The sequence below is a fragment of the Onychostoma macrolepis genome, chromosome 22, assembly GCF_012432095.1.
Source record: "Onychostoma macrolepis isolate SWU-2019 chromosome 22, ASM1243209v1, whole genome shotgun sequence".
Lineage (NCBI taxonomy): Eukaryota > Metazoa > Chordata > Actinopteri > Cypriniformes > Cyprinidae > Onychostoma > Onychostoma macrolepis.
Genome location: NC_081176.1, coordinates 9,204,808 through 9,223,867, shown reverse-complemented (window position 1 = coordinate 9,223,867; position 19,060 = coordinate 9,204,808). Strand labels below are relative to the sequence as shown.

Below are 19,060 nucleotides of genomic sequence, written 5' to 3'. Positions count from 1 at the left end.
GATTTCTCTTTCCACGTGCTCTGTTTTTTTAAACACCGAACTTCAAACTCATTTATGCCACATTGTTCATTCTTATGTCCGTTTGGGGATTAAATAAATTGTTTTAGAAAGCCACTTGAATTGAACGCAATGGTGTGTGTGTGTGTGTGTGTGAGATACCTCTGAGTTCTCCTAGACGCAGCGCTGCGCTTTTGCCCGGTGTGTGACTAACATTTTTTTATTTATTTATTAGATAATTATCAAGTGTTAAAAAATAGATGCATATAAAGTGTGTGAGTGCACATACGATATCCATATGTATGTAATTTTAATGCTATGGCCTTGTGTAGATATTTAAAGATGGCCATCTTTAAGCATGATTGTTGAAATTAAATGGTAATACTTAACAATAAGAGTCCATTCGTAGCATTAATGAAAACTGTAGAAGTATTGTTCCTTGTTAGAGTGTGTTCATTTCAACATTCACTATTAGCAACTAATAGGCTACATTCTTTTAACATTAGTAAACTATGAAATAACTTTAATGATCAATATAGTAAATAATATTAATATTTTTATTCATTTACAATGTATGGTTCAGTACTGTTACTGCTGGGGTTTTTTGTTTTTTTTAATCGTAAAGCACTAGCTTTCTTTCAGTATTCATTTTGAAAACTATCGGTTGATTAATCGGTATCGGCCAGTGTGGTCCAACCTAGCTATCGGTATCGGTAAAATCCACTATCGGTCGACCTCTAGTTCACATACTTGCAAAGTATCCTATACTCAGTTTTTCTGTTGAGGAACCATCAAAATAAAGTGTTAGCATTTATATTTATTATACATTTATAAAATTTATATTGATATTATATTTATATATAAAAAAAATGTTAAAAGAAAATGTGTCATATTACACACTCATCTGATCTGATATCTGATTTTATGGCTGTTTGAGAAAAAAAAAGTTATTATTATTACTTTTAAGTGGTCTTTGTCTGCTTTAAGTAAAGTAACATAAGTAACATGGCAAGATATGAGACTTATAATACATTATAACCATGATAAATATAATCCATTGTAACTTAAGCGGATGGATCGTGTTCATTGTGTTATAAATCATCATACTCTTAAAAGATATAACCACAAATAAGTAACTATTATAATACATTAAAACTGTTCTTATGAATATTCATGAGATGATGCAACATATTATAAAGTTATTTATAATACATTATGCATTCATTATAATATCTTAAGAATACCCTTATAATGTATTATAAATACGGGCTTCATAAAAAGTGTTACTGATGTTTCTTATGACAGATTAATATGGAAGAGATGCGGTGTAGCACTTGAAAGCGTTGGACCTGAAGATAAACTACTTAATGTGATAGTTTATTTTATGCCTGCGTAGAGAAGAAGAATGACTGAAACTCTTCCCGCATGCAGTTCAGTGATACGGTTTCTCTCCAGTGTGGATCCTCTCATGTTTTTTTAGGCTTCCTGAATGATTGAATCTCTTGTCGCAGTGTGAACACTTGTAAGGTTTCTCTCCAGTGTGAATCCTCTGGTGCCGTTTCAATTCTTCAGCTGTAATAAAAGTCTTCGCACACTCAAAGCACATATGATCTCTCACACCAGTGTGTATCTTCTGATGAACTTTTAAACTCTACAGATGTGAAAAACTCTTTCCACATAAAGAACTTGAATGTGGTTTCTCCTTTGAATGAACTTTCAGGTGATCCTTCAGGCTTGAAGCCCACAAAAATGTTTTTCCACATTGATTACATTCATGCAGTTTCTCTCCAGTGTGGATCTTCATGTGGTCCTTAAGGTTTCCTTTTTGTGTGAAACTCTTTCCACACTGAGTGCAGGTGAAGCTTTTGTCTCTTCTTTTCAGTAAAGAAATACTTTCAGTCTGTGAGCAAGTTTTTTTCTCCAGTTTTGACATGATGTTGTTTCTCCTCCATTAGATCTGAAATTAAAGTTAAAAAAGGTAACAATATAAATAAATCATGTGAAGTGAAAGCAGACAACAGCTACACCAAATTATGATCATTTTGACACATTTTTACAAAATAAGGTACAATTATCTATATTAAAAAATACACACAAATCCAGTGTTTCTGTAGTAAGAACTATCTGATGCTTGATCCACAACTATAATATTATATTATATACATAATATTAATATACTAATATACTGTGCTAAAGAAATATTATGTAATTAATAATTATTTTAAACTAAAACTGGCCAATATTTTTCACTCAACACAATTTCCATTCCATTTCTTCATTTTTAAAGCATTTTCTTTTTAATGGCAACATTCAGGAAGTGACATAATTTGAACTTTTGAGTTTCAGTCCCTATTTTGTACCCTGGAGATAGAAAGTCTCCCCTATATTATTACACAAGTTCACCTGCCCATTCAGCCCTGCCAGATAATGGTAAAACAAACTTGGCTTGCTGCCTGCGAAGGAGGCTCGAACCCGAGGCTCGGCTCAAGCTCTGAGTAAGAACCCCCCCCCAGGAAAAGGGGCGGTGGAACAGACCAATGACTGCTGCTTATATACGGTCGTAGGGGTGACATTTTTTTTTACAACTCTTAAGGTATTTTTATAAACACTAAATCTGATGAACCGCTGATAACTTTAAATGTTCTTCAGTCTCACTGATGAAGGATCAAGAATAAACACCAACCTGTTTGTTCTTCAGTGTGTTTCATTCTGCAGGGTTCTGGATCTCTCATGTTCTCTCTGTCCTTCAATGAACTCTGTCTCTGCAGATTTCACTTCTTCCTGATGCTCTGATGCTCGTCTTCACTTGTAGACTGATGGGAATATTCCAGCATTTATTGCTGAACTGCAGTGGGAGGAGCTTCACTGATGATGTGATTGTTGTGGGAGGAGCTTCACTGAAGGAGGAGCAGATCTGCCAAAGTTTGAGAGTTAGTTTTTCTACTAATTCACATATTAAGCATTTATGTTTACCTTCTATTTATAGTAAAATATCTGAATACAAATTCACACAAGCATTTATATTTGTCCGTAAGATTTTTACATTTAATATTTACAAATATTACAATTTTAAGAATAAAATCAAAAAAATAAACAGAAGTACAGTTATGTAAGCAACAAAAATCAGTGTTTCCATAATTCCTTCTATTTGAGTTTAAAGTTTTTGTTCATTAGTTTTTACTTTTGTTTTGGTTTACTTTAAACAGTTTAACACAGACTAATGAAATAAATGCTGTAGGACATCTGTATCTTGTAGATATCATTATAGTGACTGCATAGTTTAAGTCTCTGATCAGAATTAAATGAACTTTAACTGGCAATTTACAGGAGATCTGCATAATGAATGAGGTGAAAACAGGAGCTATTAACATGAAACAGAGGATTTTCAGCAGCTGATAATATTGATGAGCCTCTGGCTATAAACACTTAAATAAGCCATTCAGGATCAGCAGCAGATCAGCTCACTTTATTCTAAGTATATTATTCAGAGTGCTTTCCATTAGAAATACAGCTCTATTGAAAAAAACATACTTCTCACACTGACATGACTGACACACTCATCTTTACAGTTTCTGTTTGCAGTCCTATTCAAATATAAAAACGTAAATTAACTAATTTTTTACAATTTTTTTTTTTTTTTTTTTTTACAATTTTACAAAAAAAGAAAAAAAACTAACATTAAAATCACATCAGCAAATCTTGATATTGATTTCTATTAATTTCCCTCAGATTCATATTTTAGCTTTTGACTCCAAACACTAAAACAATCATATACACGAATGTACAGAAAACAAACACTGGAAGAAAATGAAAAAATCGCCCATGAATTTAAATTAAAAAAAATAAATAAAAATATATATATATATATATATATATATATATATATATATATATATATATATATATATATATAGGCGTTTGATGAAAAAATAGGTTTCCAAAGCACTGTGCAATCATTGCTATAATTGTCGTCACACATGCAAAACATCTAACACACAGTATATTTTTCTCTTAATATAGGCTACTCATTACCAAACAGTTACAATCATAGAAATTATATTAATTACTTTAATTACATTTTAATAACCAATATACAGAAAGGAGCAAAAAGACACGCTTACCCTTAATAGTTTCCCTCGTTTTCTGATGAACTACGGCGGGCGCTCAGGGACAAAATACCAAACCTCTGAAATATTTTAACCACCAGGAGGCACTCAAACACCATTTCATTAGTTTAAAGCCTAATTTCATGGAATTCAACACAATGAATTATTATATCTTATACTACGGGGCCGTTGAATGCTTGAATCTGATTGGCTGACGAACGTTCTGAGGTGTGCAATTATTTTCATGAAAACGCACGGCGAACGTAGTTCCAGGCAGCTCTTGACCGCATTACATGACCATATCACTTCGCCAAATGATTTCTGTTATTTCAAAGGTCTTACAACAGCAAAATAACCAAAACCCACAACGACACTGGCCAAACAAAATAAATATAGTAAACAATATGATAAAAACGACAGATCATGTCCATGTTTTTGCCACAAAATTAGGCTTTATTATGTACGGAAAGCATATACTCTATCTCTCCCGCTCTCTCTCCCTCACAGACCGCACATACATAACAGTTACAGTTTGCACACACTAGCATACATCGCGCTAATGTTGTTAGCGCTACTCTGACGATTTTATCAGTAAACAACTTAAAAACTACATGATTTCTCACAAGCGAGTTAACAACAACGGCGCTGTTCGTGAACAAAAGGAACTAAGTTTCACTATAACTAGAGACATTGCTGCCAAACACTATTGAGACTGACGCACAGAGGTAATCTCTCTCTCTCTCTCTCTCTCTCTCTCATAACTTAGTTATTAACTGTATTAACTTCATTAATCTGCTATCAATGGCTCAAGCCTCCATTACTAGTTTTAAAATGACGTTTTGGCATTAGCAACAGAGGCGCTGGATGAAATGCGGAAGAAATAATCCTACTCACAATAGCGATTTAAGTAGAAATACTGGACGAATGCCTTGAAATATATAATCTGATCGATGTCTTGAGGTGTGGCAACCGTAGTATAAGCGGAATAATTGACTTCGGTCCGTTGAATTATTAGAAAAATAATGCACACCCGAGGTGGTGATGCGGTCACGACGCGAAGCGGAGTGCATTATGTGCGTTTCTAATAATCCAACGGCCCGTCGTCAATTATTCCTTACATAATCTATGTTCTATTTTTGATTCCGTTACATCAACAGACTTCAGCAAACGACACGATCAGCTATTGTGACATTTGCAACCATCACCACAGCATTTCAGTCCTTCTTGAGACATGGGGCAAAACATGTCCAGCAATTGTAACTGCTATCAGGTTTAAAAAATAAAAATATTTTCAATTGTAAATGTTATGGAGATTAATAATAGAATGTATTTAACACAATTATCCCCTTCAATTTAATTTTATCATTATTATGTGAAATCTATGACACTTATATTGTCTTCTCACTACATCTAAAACAGTGTGTCCACAGAGAAGGGTTCAATTATTCATATGCTACAAAATGGATAAAACTGTTTGTTTGTTTTTTAGCTTGTTTTATCAAAAGCAACACTTAATAATATTTCATATCAAAGCAAGGTTGTTTTTCAGTGACACATGCATGTTTCATAAGGTTGTGTCCCCACTTTTTATCAACACCGTCAGACATTCATTAAGATGTAATAAAATCAGGGAATATCAGGGGCAGCTGTCACTCTAAAGGACCGCCTCGCCACAGTCCTCCTCTGCAGAGTACATCAGTGTCAGACAGACTCTGGTCAGTTTTATAGTTTTGGAATATTTTAAATCCTAATGTTAATATTTCCTGGTCACAACCATGATATGTCAACACCATCTTCCAATTAGCATCAACAGAAAAACAAAATGGCTACTACATGAACTCTATTTATTTTGTGAAAGAAATGCCAAATTTGTCAACACCGTCAGATGTCACCACCATCAGATTTTGTGTTCCAATGATATATCAAAATACTTAAATGTGACTCTTGAATAAAAGCTTTATAAACAATAACATACTCACTGTGTGTTGTGTTTGTTTTAATACAGTAATTGACTGATTCAGCGTATTTGATAGTTAACATGACTACAAATTCAGGTTTTCGTCACCACCGTCAGATGTGTCAACTCCATCAGTTCTGTCACCTCAGTCAGTTGAATATTTTGATAATATTTCATTATTATATTTTATATTTGTTGTGGAATTGTTGGTCACATGTGAAAGTGTAATCTGTCTGCTAACATGAGAATGTGTTTTGAAATGTTAAAAACATCTTGAATGCTGTTAAAGATAAGTTTAAATTATATTACACAGTACAAGGTAAAAAAAACAAAAACAAAGTGAGAGATTCGCTTCGTTTGAACCAAATACTAAAGCAGTCACGTGGTTTTCAGGTGAATGAAGCTTTGGACGTCAAAGATCACGTGTTTTTCTCAAAACGAATCAAACTCCATACAGTGCTTCAGTGTGAAATGTTTTTTTTTTTTTTTTTGATACAAGCTTTGGAGCTACACACCAGCGCGTTTTTTGAAGCAGATGCATTAGTGAAGTCCCATCTCTTCAGCTGCACAAACGCACCGAGGCCCAGAAGATACCGTCCTATTTCTTCTTAGGAAACCTGTGGACTCGATGTCCTGACAGGCTGGTTTGTGTGCAACCTCCACAAACACAATAATTTACCATGACAAAATTGAAATAAAAATACAAAAACACACTGACTCACACCCGCTCACAGCAGAGCCAGGCACACGACTCCCTCTTGTGACGTCATATGACGCAATGTTAGAAAAAGAGTGTTTTTTGAGAACTGTCTGTCACGCCCCTGGACTGTTTTATTGTGGTTTTTGCTCCCCATGTGTTCCCTGTGACCCAGTTTCTCCCCAGTCTGATTGTTAATTTGATTCCAGGTGTGTCTCCTTAGTTTCCTCGTTATCCTGTTTTTATAAGCCCCAGTCCATTCAGTTCATGTTTGTCAGTCTTTGAATGTCTTCCCTGCCTGTGCTCTGTGTTTCCCTTGGATGATTAAAGACTCTCATTTCGTGTATTCCTCGTCTCCTCGTTCCCGTGCTTCCCGTGAAGTGTGACGGAAGGACCGACCCAAAACAGCAACCTCCGTGTTTTCCCCTCCGTTTTGTTTCCTCGTTTTTACCCAGTGTTTTTTCTTTCCGTTGTGTCCACATGGATCCCATCCTTCGCCCCACATTCCTCCTCCTCCTGCTGGAGCAGAGGGAGCGTTCGCTCGAGGACCATACAAGACTGTTCCTGATGCTAGCAAACACCACCAGCTACCCGGACGACGCGCTGGAGCCTGGAGCCTGAACACCGTGAGCAGAGCGCTGTCGTCCGAAGATGGTCCTCGAGAGGATTTCGCCGCCTTCGTGGAGTGGACGGATCGCCACTCACCATCTGCCCCGAGGATGATCTCGCCAGATCCCCTCCAGACCCAGAGCCCAGCCCACCAACTCCCCGTAGTGCGGAGCTTCAGCCCGAGCCCACCGATGACGGAGAGCCATTTCCCGCTTCGATTAACGAGCCAGTGCAAAGCCGAGGGACTGAGCGGAAAATCGTCCCGGAAGTTGAGCCCAACACGTCAGATCAGGTGCGAGAGCCGGCGACAGTGCCAACCAAGAGGGAGTCCACTGTGGACGGTGTGAGCGTGGAGTGGAGCTCCGCCCCCTGCACCGTGGCTGAGGGTGAGCTGATTATACATCTGGGACTGCTGGACATGGAGGGCGATTTGATTGACTGGAACACTGAACTGGAGATCGAACTGCTCCCTCTCCTCTCTCTGTCCCCCCAGCTGGTCCCGTCCAGCCCTCCTTTGTCCTTGGTTCCCTGGCCCAGCCCTGAGGGGGCTTCAGATTCTCCAGTGCCCGCTCCTCGAAAATGCCCTCCAGTTCCCACTCCTCGAAAATGCCCGCCCTTCCACCCGCTCCTGACTCCTCCACCGCTGTTGTCTGACAACCCCTCTGCTTGCCCTCAGTCCACCATCTATGCGGCGCGAGCCCCACGGGACTGCCATCCTCCAGCGTCGCCGGGGCTGGAGTATCCCTCACCTCCGCCTCCAGCCTCCGAAGCCTGGACTCCGCCTCGGCCCGTTGACCCAGTGGCTCCACCTCGGCTCCTAGCTCCTAGTCACCCGTCAATCCTCCAGCTCCCTCGTCCCTCAGGCTCCGCCTTGGTCGGGCGTCGACCAGCCATCGCCTCAGGACTACGCTCCGCTGCACCTCGTCGCTCCGTCCCACCGGCTCCGTTGGGCTCCTTTCTCCCGCCAGCTCCACCTTGGTCCTCCGTCGCTCCGGCAGCACTCCGGATCTCCGGAGCTCCGCCTCTGCCTCGGTTGCCAGAGCCCTCTGCTCCACCCTGGTCCCCCGGATCCTCGACATCCCCCTGGCTCGTTGGCTCTCCGTCTCCACATGTGTTCCCTGTGACCCAGTTTCTCCCTAGTCTGATTGTTAATTTGATTCCAGGTGTGTCTCCTTAGTTCCCTCGTTATCCTGTTTTTATAAGCCCCAGCCCATTCAGTTCATGTTTGTCAGTCTTTAAATGTTTTCCCTGCCTGTACTCTAATCATCCAAAGGGAAACACAAAGATGCTCATTTCATGTATTCCTCGTGTCCTCGTTCCTGGTTTCTGTGCTTCCCGTGAAGTGTGACATTGTCAAGGAAACCTCACTTTTTCTTCTAAATGTGTGCCCTCACGTCTTGTAAAACGTTTTCAAATTCTGCATTAACGGTTCATATGGTATTTTCATACAAGGTTATATAATCATTTGAAAAAAAAAAGAATTAACCTGCAATGTGCACTTTAAAGAATTTATAGTATGATATTGATCTGGAAGAAATGGGGCCATAAAGAACCTATTCATCAGGGGTTCTTTGAAGAACCTTTCAAAACGGTTCTTTGTAGTACCAGAAAAGGTGCTTTATGGCACCAAGGAAAACAAGTTATTTAAAGAACCTTTCACAAAATGGTTCTTCAGGTAACCAAAAATGGTTCCTCTATGGCATCGCCGCGAAACCCCCTTTTTGGTTCCTCCTGGCACATTTTTTTTTATTTTTAAGAGTGTATATCTAATTATCTTTGCTACTTCAAATGTGTTTTTCAAAAACACTGCAGTGTCATCTGCAAACTGGCTAAGTTTAAATTGTACACCTAAAGCTGTGATACCAGTAAATTGATTTATTTTTGTGTGTGATGCTAAAACCTGAGTGACTAACAAAAAAAAAGGAGAGAGAGAGAATCCTTGCCTAACGCCACGATGAATATCAAATCTTTGTGAGGTACCATGAGCAAGTTTGACACAACTATTACACCCACTATACAATGTTTTAACTGCTTTCAGAAAATATACAATTTAATAACATTGAAAATAAAATCATGAATCCCCGTATCAAATGCTTTATAGAAATCAATAAATAAAATAAAACTATTATCCTCAATAAGGTGATTATAATCAATCATATCTAAGACTAGTCTAATATTATTTCTGATGACGGACTTGCATAAACCCAAAATGTTCTATATTAATTTTGTCTAAACCTTGCTTCAGTTTTCTAGCAAAAATTCCCAGACATCACAGGACTGAGCTGGAGGGAAGGGATCCTCCAGTGTCTGGAGAGAGTCCAGCCCTGATCCAGAACCAGCCCGGCGTCCAGTCCATCAGCCCAACCCCAGTCAAACCTGTCAGCCGCCGCTGACTCAAGACGGCTGCTGTCTGCGGCTCTCCCAAGCCTGCCGTCCGCGGGGAAATCAACACCGCTGTCCGCAGCCTTAGTCAGATACTCGTTTTTTTTTTGTTAGTTCCAGATTAAATCTCTGGCTGTACGGGAAACAAATCTATTAGCTATTAGCAATCTATCAATAGTAGCTAGCAAATTTATGGTATTTATATGTCCATTTGTGAGAAATCACCACAAGGCGAAATCAATGGTAGATGATCAAAAATGCACCAAATTCTGTTTAAAACTACAAAATACTATAAGACAACGAATCAAACAAAAATAATGTTAAAACAGCTACTGGCATAGACAGACAGTCAGGTGTGAGGTGAAAATTACTTTATTAGGCTTTTTAAAGCTTTCTTGAGAAATGTAGGCCTAATTATGGAAAGCCCCAAAAGCAGTCATAATATTTCATGGCTTTTAGATGTAACTAAATGTTACAACCGGCTCCAAATTGCAACATGAACGAGAGCCAACACAGACCAGCAAATAGCAAAGGAAAAGAGTTTATTTAACAAAAACAAAGTATTCAAACAATCAGTAGTCAGTGTTAATGTAAGTCAGTGCTGAAGAGTGCATGACAGTGGACTGTAAAATCAAGGTCTGAACTGGATGCGAACAAAATAAACAAAACAAAAGATCAATCGGCAAGCCCAGCTAGCGTGGTCACATCGTCCCTCCCGTCCTCATCCTCATCCTCATCCTCATCAGCGCTGCAGTCTTTATAGCTCTGCATAATGAGCCTCAGGTGGAAAGACACACCCACAATCACCAGAACACCTGTAAACCAAAACAAAACAAGAAAAACACAGGCCCAGCACTCACTGGGACATAACAGTAAAATTTATTCAAAAAAGAAATTATTCATGACGCAACAAAAATCAGCAAACAACAAAAATGGGCAATAAAAGTTTAATAGACTACTTGAAGCAAATATAAAGTAAAAGACAGATCTCTCTTTATTGACTAACAAGACATAAAGCATCTCAAGTAAACAGAAGTGAAGATGCAAACCTACATGACAGAATATCTTACACCTGCATTTTGTAAAACACACCCTAAGCGGAAGAATAACTAATTGTTTTAAAAACAACAGTGAAGATGAAATTAAAAATAAATCCGCCTCTTTTTCAGCTTTTCATTTTGAACCTGTAAAAACCTTTTACAAATATGCATTAGAAGAACAAAATTAAACTCGTAATAAAGCATAATAATATAATTTATATCATAAAGCAAAGTTGTATACAATAATAAAACTTTAGATATTGTTCTTTGGGGAGAAATTCCATCTTTGAGTTGATCTGAATCTCACAGATATCTGCTGGTCTTGAAGATGAACTTTATTCAGTGATTAATTTAGATGATGTTTCTTATGACAGATTAATATGGAAGAGATGCGGTGTAGCATTGAAAGCAGTGGACCTGAAGATAAACTACTTAATGTGGTTGTTTATTTTATGTCTCTGTAGATTAGACGAATGCAGTGCAGTGATACGGTTTCTCTCCAGTGTGAATCCTCTCATGTGATTTCAGGGTTCCTGAATGACTGAATCTCTTGTCGCAGTGTGAACACATGTAAGGTTTCTCTCCAGTGTGGATCCTCTCATGTGATTTCAGGGTTCCTGAATGACTGAATCTCTTGTCGCAGTGTGAACACTTGTAAGGTTTCTCTCCAGTGTGGATCCTCTGGTGCTGTTTCAATTCTTTAGCTGTAATAAAAGTCTTCTCACACTCAAAGCACATATAATCTCTCACACCGGTGTGTATCTTCTGATGTAGTTTTAAACTGTGCAGGTGTGAAAAACTCTTTCCACAAACAGAACATGAATGTGGTTTCTCCTTTGAATGAACTTTCAGGTAAGTCTTCAGGCTTGAAGCCCGTGACAATGTTTTTCCACATTGATTACATTCATGCAGTTTCTCTCCAGTGTGGATCTTCATGTGTACCTTAAGGTTCCCTGTTTGTGTGAAACTCTTCCCGCACTGATCACATGTGAACGGTTTCTCTCCAGTGTGGATCCTCATGTGTCTATTGAGACTATCTTTGCATGTCAGACTCTTCCCACACTGAGTGCAGGTGAACCTTTTCTTGTCTCTTCTTTTCAGTAAAGAAATACTTTTAGTCTGTGAGAGAGTTTTTTCTCCAGTTTTGACATGCTGTTGTTTCTCCTCCATTAGGCCTGAAGTTAAAGTTAAAAAATGTACCATTATAAATAAATCATGTGAAGTGAAAGCAGACAACGGCTACAACAAATTATGATCATTTTGACACATTTTTACAAAATAAGTTGCAATTATCTATATTAAAGAAATACAGACACAAATCCAATGTTTCTGTAGTGAGAACTATTCGATGCTTGATCAACTCCACAATTATAATATTATAAACATAATATTAACATTAATACACTATACTAAAAAATATATATATATATGTAATTAATAACTATTTAAAATTAATTAACCGGCCAATATTTTTCACTCAACACAATTTCCTTTTTAAAGCATTTTTTTTTTTTTTTTTTTTTTTTTTTTTAAATGGCAACACCCAGGAAGTGACATCATTAGAACATTTGAGTTTCAGTCCCTATTTTACCCTGGAGATATATTATTATATATTATTTATTAGTTTAATGTTTCCCCTTCATTTTTTATTCACAACTCTTAAGGTATTTTTATAAACACTAAATCTGATGAACTGCTGATAACTTTAAATGTTCTTCAGTCTCATTGATGAAGGATCAAGAATAAACACCAACCTGTTTGTTCTTCAGTGTGTTTCATTCTGCAGGGTTCTGGATCGCTCATGTTCTCTCTGTCCTTCAATGAACTCTGTCTCTGCAGATTTCACTTCTTCCTGATGCTCTGATGCTCGTCTTCACTTGTAGACTGATGGGAATATTCCAGCATTTATTGCTGAACTGCAGTGGGAGGAGCTTCACTGATGATGTGATTGTTGTGGGAGGAGCTTCACTGAAGGAGTGATTGTTGTGGGAGGAGCTTCACTGAAGGTGTGACTGTTGTGGGAGGAGCTTCACTGAAGGAGGAGCAGATCTGACAAAGTTTGTGAGTTTGTTTTTCTACTAATTCACATTTTAAGCATTTATGTTTATCTGGTATTTATAGTAAAATATCTGAATACAAATTCACACAGGTATTTCTGTTTGTCCATAAAATCAGTGTTTTCATAATTCCTTCCATTTGAGTTTAAAGTTTTGTTCATTAGTTTTTAACCTTTGTTTTGGTTTACATTAAACAGTTTAACAAAGACTAATGAAATAAATGCTGTCAGGACATCTGTATCTTGTAGATATCATAATAGTGACTGCATAGTTTAAGTCTCTGATCAGAATTAAATGAACTTTAACTGGCAACTTACAGGAGATCTGCATAATGAATGAGGTGAAAACAGGAGCTATTAACATGAAACAGAGGATTTTCAGCAGCTGATAATATTGATGAGCCTCAGACTATAAACACTCATTAAACAAGCCATTCAGGATCAGATCATCTCACTTTATTCTAAGTATATTATTCTCAATGCTTTCCATTAGAAATACAGCTCTAGTGAAAAAAAAAACTTTTCAAACATGACTGACACACTCATCTTTACAGTTTCTGTTTGCAGTCCTTTTCAAATATAAAACGTAAAATAACTAAAATTATTATTATTATTATTATTTACAAACATAAATGTCAAAAAAAAAGAAAGCTAAATAACATTAAAATCGCATCAGCAAATCTGGATATTGATTTCTATTAAGTTCCTTCAGATTCATACTTCAGCTTTTGACTCAAAACACTGAAACAATCATACACGACTGTACAGAAAACAAACACTGGAAGAAAATGGAAAAATCGCACATGAATTTAAATAAAATAAAAATGTTATTTTGGCGATTTAGCGGATGATGAAAAAACATGCATCTCACAAACCGTTTTCATTTGCAAAGCACTACTGCAATCATTGCTATAATTGTCGTCAAACATCTAACACAGCGTATATTTTTCTCTTAATATACTCATTACACAAGTTACAGTCATAGAAATGATATTAATTACTTTCATTACATTTTAATAACCAACATACAGAAAGGAGCAAAAAGACACGCTTACCCTTTGTATTTTCCCTCGTTTTCTGATGAACTACGGCGGGCGCGCAGGGACAAAATACCAAACCTCTGCAATATTTTAACCACCAGGGAGCACTCAAACACTACTTCATTTATTTTAAAGCCTAATTTCATGGAATTCAATGAATTATTATAATCTATATTCTCTTTTTGATTCGATTACATCAACAGACTTCAGCAAACGACACGATCAGCTATTGTGACATTTGCAACCATCACAACAGCATTTATTCGTTAATCTGTGATGAACCATGTTTCATATAAAACACAGAACTAGAACATATAAAACAAATTAAGTTAACCTCAATTGGTTCTTTCAGCAGGTGAGCAAATTCGCGGCAATTCGCAGAAAACAGCAGCTCGGCGCGCATTAATGCACGGGCTTCAAGGGGTTGATAGGGGCCTACACTGGAAAGGGGGGTGGAAATTATATTTTTCTAATAATTATTTATATGGGAATTTGCAGCAGTGACAATAGCACAAACTCACACACTCATTTTCAGCGACGCCCTGGTTGTAGTTGCCTAGTGAATGGTTCAGTTTACGTTCCCCCCACACAGTATAGTTGGTATGTTCCACCGATATACTGTAAACTGAATGCACAATTAATGCATTTGCTTATTTCGCTAGTAAAGTAACATTAGCCCAGCACACAAGTGTCTTCATGTTAACGTGCAGATTTAACAAGAGAAACAACACCGCTGTGTGAAAGGAACCGGACCGGACAACTTTCTGTAACGCCATACAGCGCGAGTTCATTAATTTGCGTGGATGTAATCTGTGTGTCAGCGAAGGTTTCAGTACTGCTTCAAAGTCTCAATTTTAAATCCGGGGATGGAAAAATAGGAATCGTCCTATAGCTTAAATGTGATTATTAAAGTTTATATGGCTGTGATTAATTAATTAAACGCGAGCAACGCCTGTTTTAAAATAAAAACGCAGTTAGCAATCACCAAACAGTCCACATTTATGCCAACATGTCGTGTTGATTCGTTCTACTGATGATGAAAAATGAATATGTTGTGTGATTTGTGGTGTTTAAATCATACCTGTAAACTCAGGGGAAGTTTTGATGGCATTTTCTTTTTATATTACCTGCGTATAAAGCCTGTAATAGTAGTGTTTGTACAGTGTTGTGAATGTTAACTGGCATATTAACAAGAAAAAAGCTTTAAAAAAAAAGAAGAAAAAAAAGGTTTTCTGGGGTAGGGGGGCCTGCCGTAATGCTGTAGCCCAGGGGCCCCTGCTCTGTTTGTCTGAAGGCGCCCCTGTCGGCGCGTGACGTCAGCGCTGATCCCGGGGCTGGTCGGGACTCGCGCGCTGAGCTCGTGTTTCAGTGCGGGAGCGGACCTCCTCCGGTAATACAGCAGCAGCATGGGCAACGCGCCCGGTTCGACTGTGGCGGAGCTGAGCGCGTGTGAATCTCATCAGTGGTACCGCAAGTTCATGACCGAGTGTCCGTCCGGTCAGCTCACCTTCTACGAGTTCAAGAAGTTCTTCGGCCTGAAGAATCTCTCAGAAACATCCAACGAGTACGTTAAGACCATGTTCAAGACCTTCGACATGAACGATGTAAGACGCGCGTTTATTACTTACTTTTCTATTAGGCTATGTTGTTATAATTATGCATATTAGCCATATTATGCATATTTATATGGCTCTCATATACATACTATTATAACCCTGCTGAAAAAAACCCAATAGAACCCTGCTCAAAACACAATAGAAAATGCAATGGTTTTAATGGGAATTGTATTGGTTTTAATGGAAACTATAATGGTGTCTACTGGTATGTGATGGATTCTATTGGTGGGATGTTAAATCCTGTTGGAAAAATGCCCAAAACACACTAAAAAGGAATTTTGTAATGGTTTTACTGGAAAAAGCTAATAATGGTTCATAATGGTATTTTAATGGAAACCGTTGGAATTTCTGTGATGGTTTCTTTTGGGATTCTATTGTTTTTTGTTTTGTTTTGTTTTTTTAGCAGGGAAATGTACTTTATTTTAATAATATTTATATAATATTTATTCACTAATGTCATCACTCTTTTATATTCATCCTCAATGTTAATCATTATTATTATTGGTCATTCAGAGATTTAAAAACGTATTGTTGTGTCACTGTAAGATGAATTATTTTATGTTTATTGAAAACGTTTCAGTTGATTGTTAGTGTAAATTTGGATTTTGTCTTCACATTTGAAGTGTGGTGACGTTTTGTTTATAATCAATTTCTCATGAAGTTTGGACATTTTATTAAGTACCATCCTGACTCCTCAATGCGCAAAGGCCCCAAAGGTTATTACGTTATAGTAGCTACTAAAGTGTATAAAGGTTATTATAGTAGCTAACTAAATTTAAAACCATAAAAACATACATTTCTGTTACTTGAAATACAATGAACTTTAACTGAAAAAAAAAAAAAAAATTAATTAAACTTATTTGATTTCAGCTGGTTTCCAAGGCAACTTTTTTCATTTTCATGTAGTTTAACTTGATGTAAAACTGAAACTGACATATTTAAATAATAATAATAATAATAATAATTATACTGACAAAAATGCACAGCAAAGCTAATAAAACTTTAACTAAAATTAAAACGGGGTATTCAAAACATTACTAAAACTATCTAAAATAACCCTAAGGGCCTCCATCACACAAATGTATATATATATATATACAGGTGAAGGTAAAATTAGTTCATGGGTCAGAGATGAGTTCAGCATCACCTCACGTCCCTTCTGCTTCATTTCAGCTGAGGATTGTTGGTAATGAGATCTGCATTAATACGGTAAACTTAGCTCAACTGTAGCACTGCACAGGTCAGAGATCCTACCTAAAACCCATCAGAGCCGTTAATATGATTAACAGACAGGTTTCCCTGTCCTCACAGACCGGCTGCTGTATTTCTGAACACAGCTTTCATTCATGTCAACACACTTTACGTGAAAAAATACAAGAATATTTATATATTTTAAATATATATATAAAATGTAGTAATTAATAAGATTACATTTTATAATGCTCATAACCAGATTACAGTTACTTTTTTTTATGGGTCACATGTTAAAATTCTACTGTGTGTCATATCGTTTAGCTTTGAATATTCACAGTATAGAACGGCCATGTAAATGCCATCTAAATTCATTTGTGATCCATGCTTCTGAATTTGGGGACAAAATCGCCTGTCAGTTTATTATAACATGCTAATATTTCAGTAACTGAACAACACATTTGCATGTTCATGTTTCAGTTAATGGTCACTGACATTCAGGTCAACAAATAAAATATTTAAAATGTAGAAATTGAATTGATTTTCATTTGAAATTTTTATGATTTTTATTTTTTATTTTTATCAACTCACAAACTCTCTGCAGTTCTTATATTTAGCCTAGTTTGATAAAGCCTGGTGTAATGAAATGTTTAAATGCATTTCATGATGTTGATATCAAAGAATGAAGTATATTTTGTTTCTCTTCACTTTTAATAACAATAACCCCACTTAATTCTATAAACAAATCAGTTCAAAAGTAATCTAAAAGTAATCCAAAAGTAGTCAGAATACATTACCAAAAATGATCTAGACTACCGTTTTCACCGTGTAGTTTGTGATCTGTAACAGACTATAATTTGTTAACGTGTGTGTGTCGTCAGGACGGCTGCATTGATTTCATGGAGTACGTAGCCGCTCTGAGTTTGGTTCTGAAGGGTGGAGTTCAACAGAAACTGCGCTGGTACTTCAAGCTCTACGACGTGGACGGCAGCGGCTGCATCGACCGCGAGGAGCTGCTGCTCATCTTCAAGGTATATCTGATGAATTCAGTCACTGACGGTCATGTGATGTTGTGTTTGTCTTCAGCTCCACCTGCTGGAGTCACAGCCTCCGTCTGTGTGTGAACGTACTGCTGAAATCATCTGACGCTCTGAGTCTGTGTAAGAGGATCACAGAAACACACGTTCACATGACGAACTTTCATCTGCTGTTGTTTTTCTGCTGCAGGCCATTCAAGCCATTAGTGGAGCAGAGCAGGAGATCTCAGCAGAAGAGTTTACTGACATGGTGTTTGACAAGATCGACCTCAATGGAGACGGTAATCTGTCTATCTATCTATCTATCTGTAAATGAATTACTCTAATGAATTCTGTAAATGTGTGTGTGTTTAGGTGAACTCTCTCAGGAGGAGTTTATGGAGGGCATTCAGGCCGACGAGGTTCTGTTGAAGATGTTGACTCAGACTTTGGATCTGACTCATATCATCAAAAAAATCTACAGCGAGATCAACTCTGAGCAGCAGCTGCACTGATCCCAGACCAGCCGATGGTGATGAAGATGAAGATGGCTGGTCTTTTCTCTGCTCGTTTCTCCTGCTGTATTTCTCATCTTAAAAGCTGAACTTTACCACCGAGCGAGAACGTTTAAACCCTCAACACATCAGAAATATCCAGGATTTGTGGTGTTTTACTCTGTTAATCTCAGTTGGACTGGAACTCGTAATGTAATCTCACAGAATAACATTAGCGACTGTTTATTCAAGTGCACTTGAAACTAAAACCTTGAAACACAACATTCTTCAGTCCTGTGGTGTGTGTGTGTGTGTGTGTGTGTGTGTGTATATATAAGGGACATAATTTATTTATGTAAAAAATGCAGTATTATATTCTCTAGAGGACGGTTATAATGCTATTGTAATTTTACACTTGGATTCTCTTTTGAAAATAAAACATTTGTTTGCAGAGTAATAAACAACCTCAAAATATGTGACATCCGAGTGACAATCATTATTCAGTTTTGTGTTTATTTCCCAAATATTTGTAACGTAATATGAACTAATAATCAACAACACTTCAAATCAGTATTATATCAGCATTTCTGATATACAGTATTATTTATTAATATTTTCAATTAGCTTTTCATTATCTTATATTTTCTTTTATTTCAGATTTATTTCCATTACAAATTCATTAATTTGTCGTTTAATTGTAGCTTTGTTTTGAGCTTTTGGGCTACTTTTTAAAATGATTTAAATTTATTAGTAATTCAACTTAAACATTTATTTCAGTAACATTCAGTTATGTTTTTTTTTTTTTTTAAGTTTTAAGATTTAATATTTATATTATTTTACTTTCATTTATTTCAATTTC

At 37.0% G+C, this 19,060-nt stretch overlaps 2 protein-coding genes and 1 long non-coding RNA gene across 6 annotated transcripts; 1 reads left to right on the top strand and 2 right to left on the bottom strand.

Moving 5' to 3' along the window:
• Positions 1 to 1,278: 1,278 nt before the first annotated feature.
• On the bottom strand, positions 1,279 to 4,217 carry LOC131530198 (uncharacterized). The gene is made up of 3 exons (XR_009268336.1): positions 4,119 to 4,217; positions 2,681 to 2,911; positions 1,279 to 1,954 (listed from the first exon to the last, which is right to left on the bottom strand). It is a non-coding gene; the product is annotated as an uncharacterized LOC131530198 (long non-coding RNA).
• Positions 4,218 to 10,325: 6,108 nt separating this feature from the next.
• On the bottom strand, positions 10,326 to 14,115 carry LOC131530177 (gastrula zinc finger protein XlCGF49.1-like). Of its 4 annotated transcripts, none has more exons than XM_058760340.1 (4): positions 13,900 to 14,004; positions 13,163 to 13,198; positions 12,543 to 12,837; positions 10,326 to 11,963 (listed from the first exon to the last, which is right to left on the bottom strand). In XM_058760340.1, the coding sequence occupies exons 3-4, from the start codon at positions 12,589 to 12,591 to the stop codon at positions 11,254 to 11,256; spliced, it is 759 nt and encodes a 252-aa protein (XP_058616323.1). In that variant the 5' UTR covers positions 12,592 to 12,837; positions 13,163 to 13,198; positions 13,900 to 14,004; the 3' UTR covers positions 10,326 to 11,253. The 4 variants fall into 4 exon arrangements, with proteins under 4 accessions (XP_058616323.1, XP_058616325.1, XP_058616324.1 ...); XM_058760342.1 differs by having other exon boundaries at positions 12,543 to 12,820; positions 13,900 to 13,985; XM_058760341.1 differs by lacking the exon at positions 13,163 to 13,198 and having other exon boundaries at positions 13,900 to 14,115.
• Positions 14,116 to 14,587: 472 nt separating this feature from the next.
• LOC131530186 (guanylyl cyclase-activating protein 1-like) lies at positions 14,588 to 18,660 on the top strand. Its single transcript, XM_058760351.1, has 4 exons — positions 14,588 to 15,488; positions 17,573 to 17,722; positions 17,919 to 18,009; positions 18,083 to 18,660. The coding sequence occupies exons 1-4, from the start codon at positions 15,291 to 15,293 to the stop codon at positions 18,220 to 18,222; spliced, it is 579 nt and encodes a 192-aa protein (XP_058616334.1). The 5' UTR covers positions 14,588 to 15,290; the 3' UTR covers positions 18,223 to 18,660.
• Positions 18,661 to 19,060: the final 400 nt, after the last annotated feature.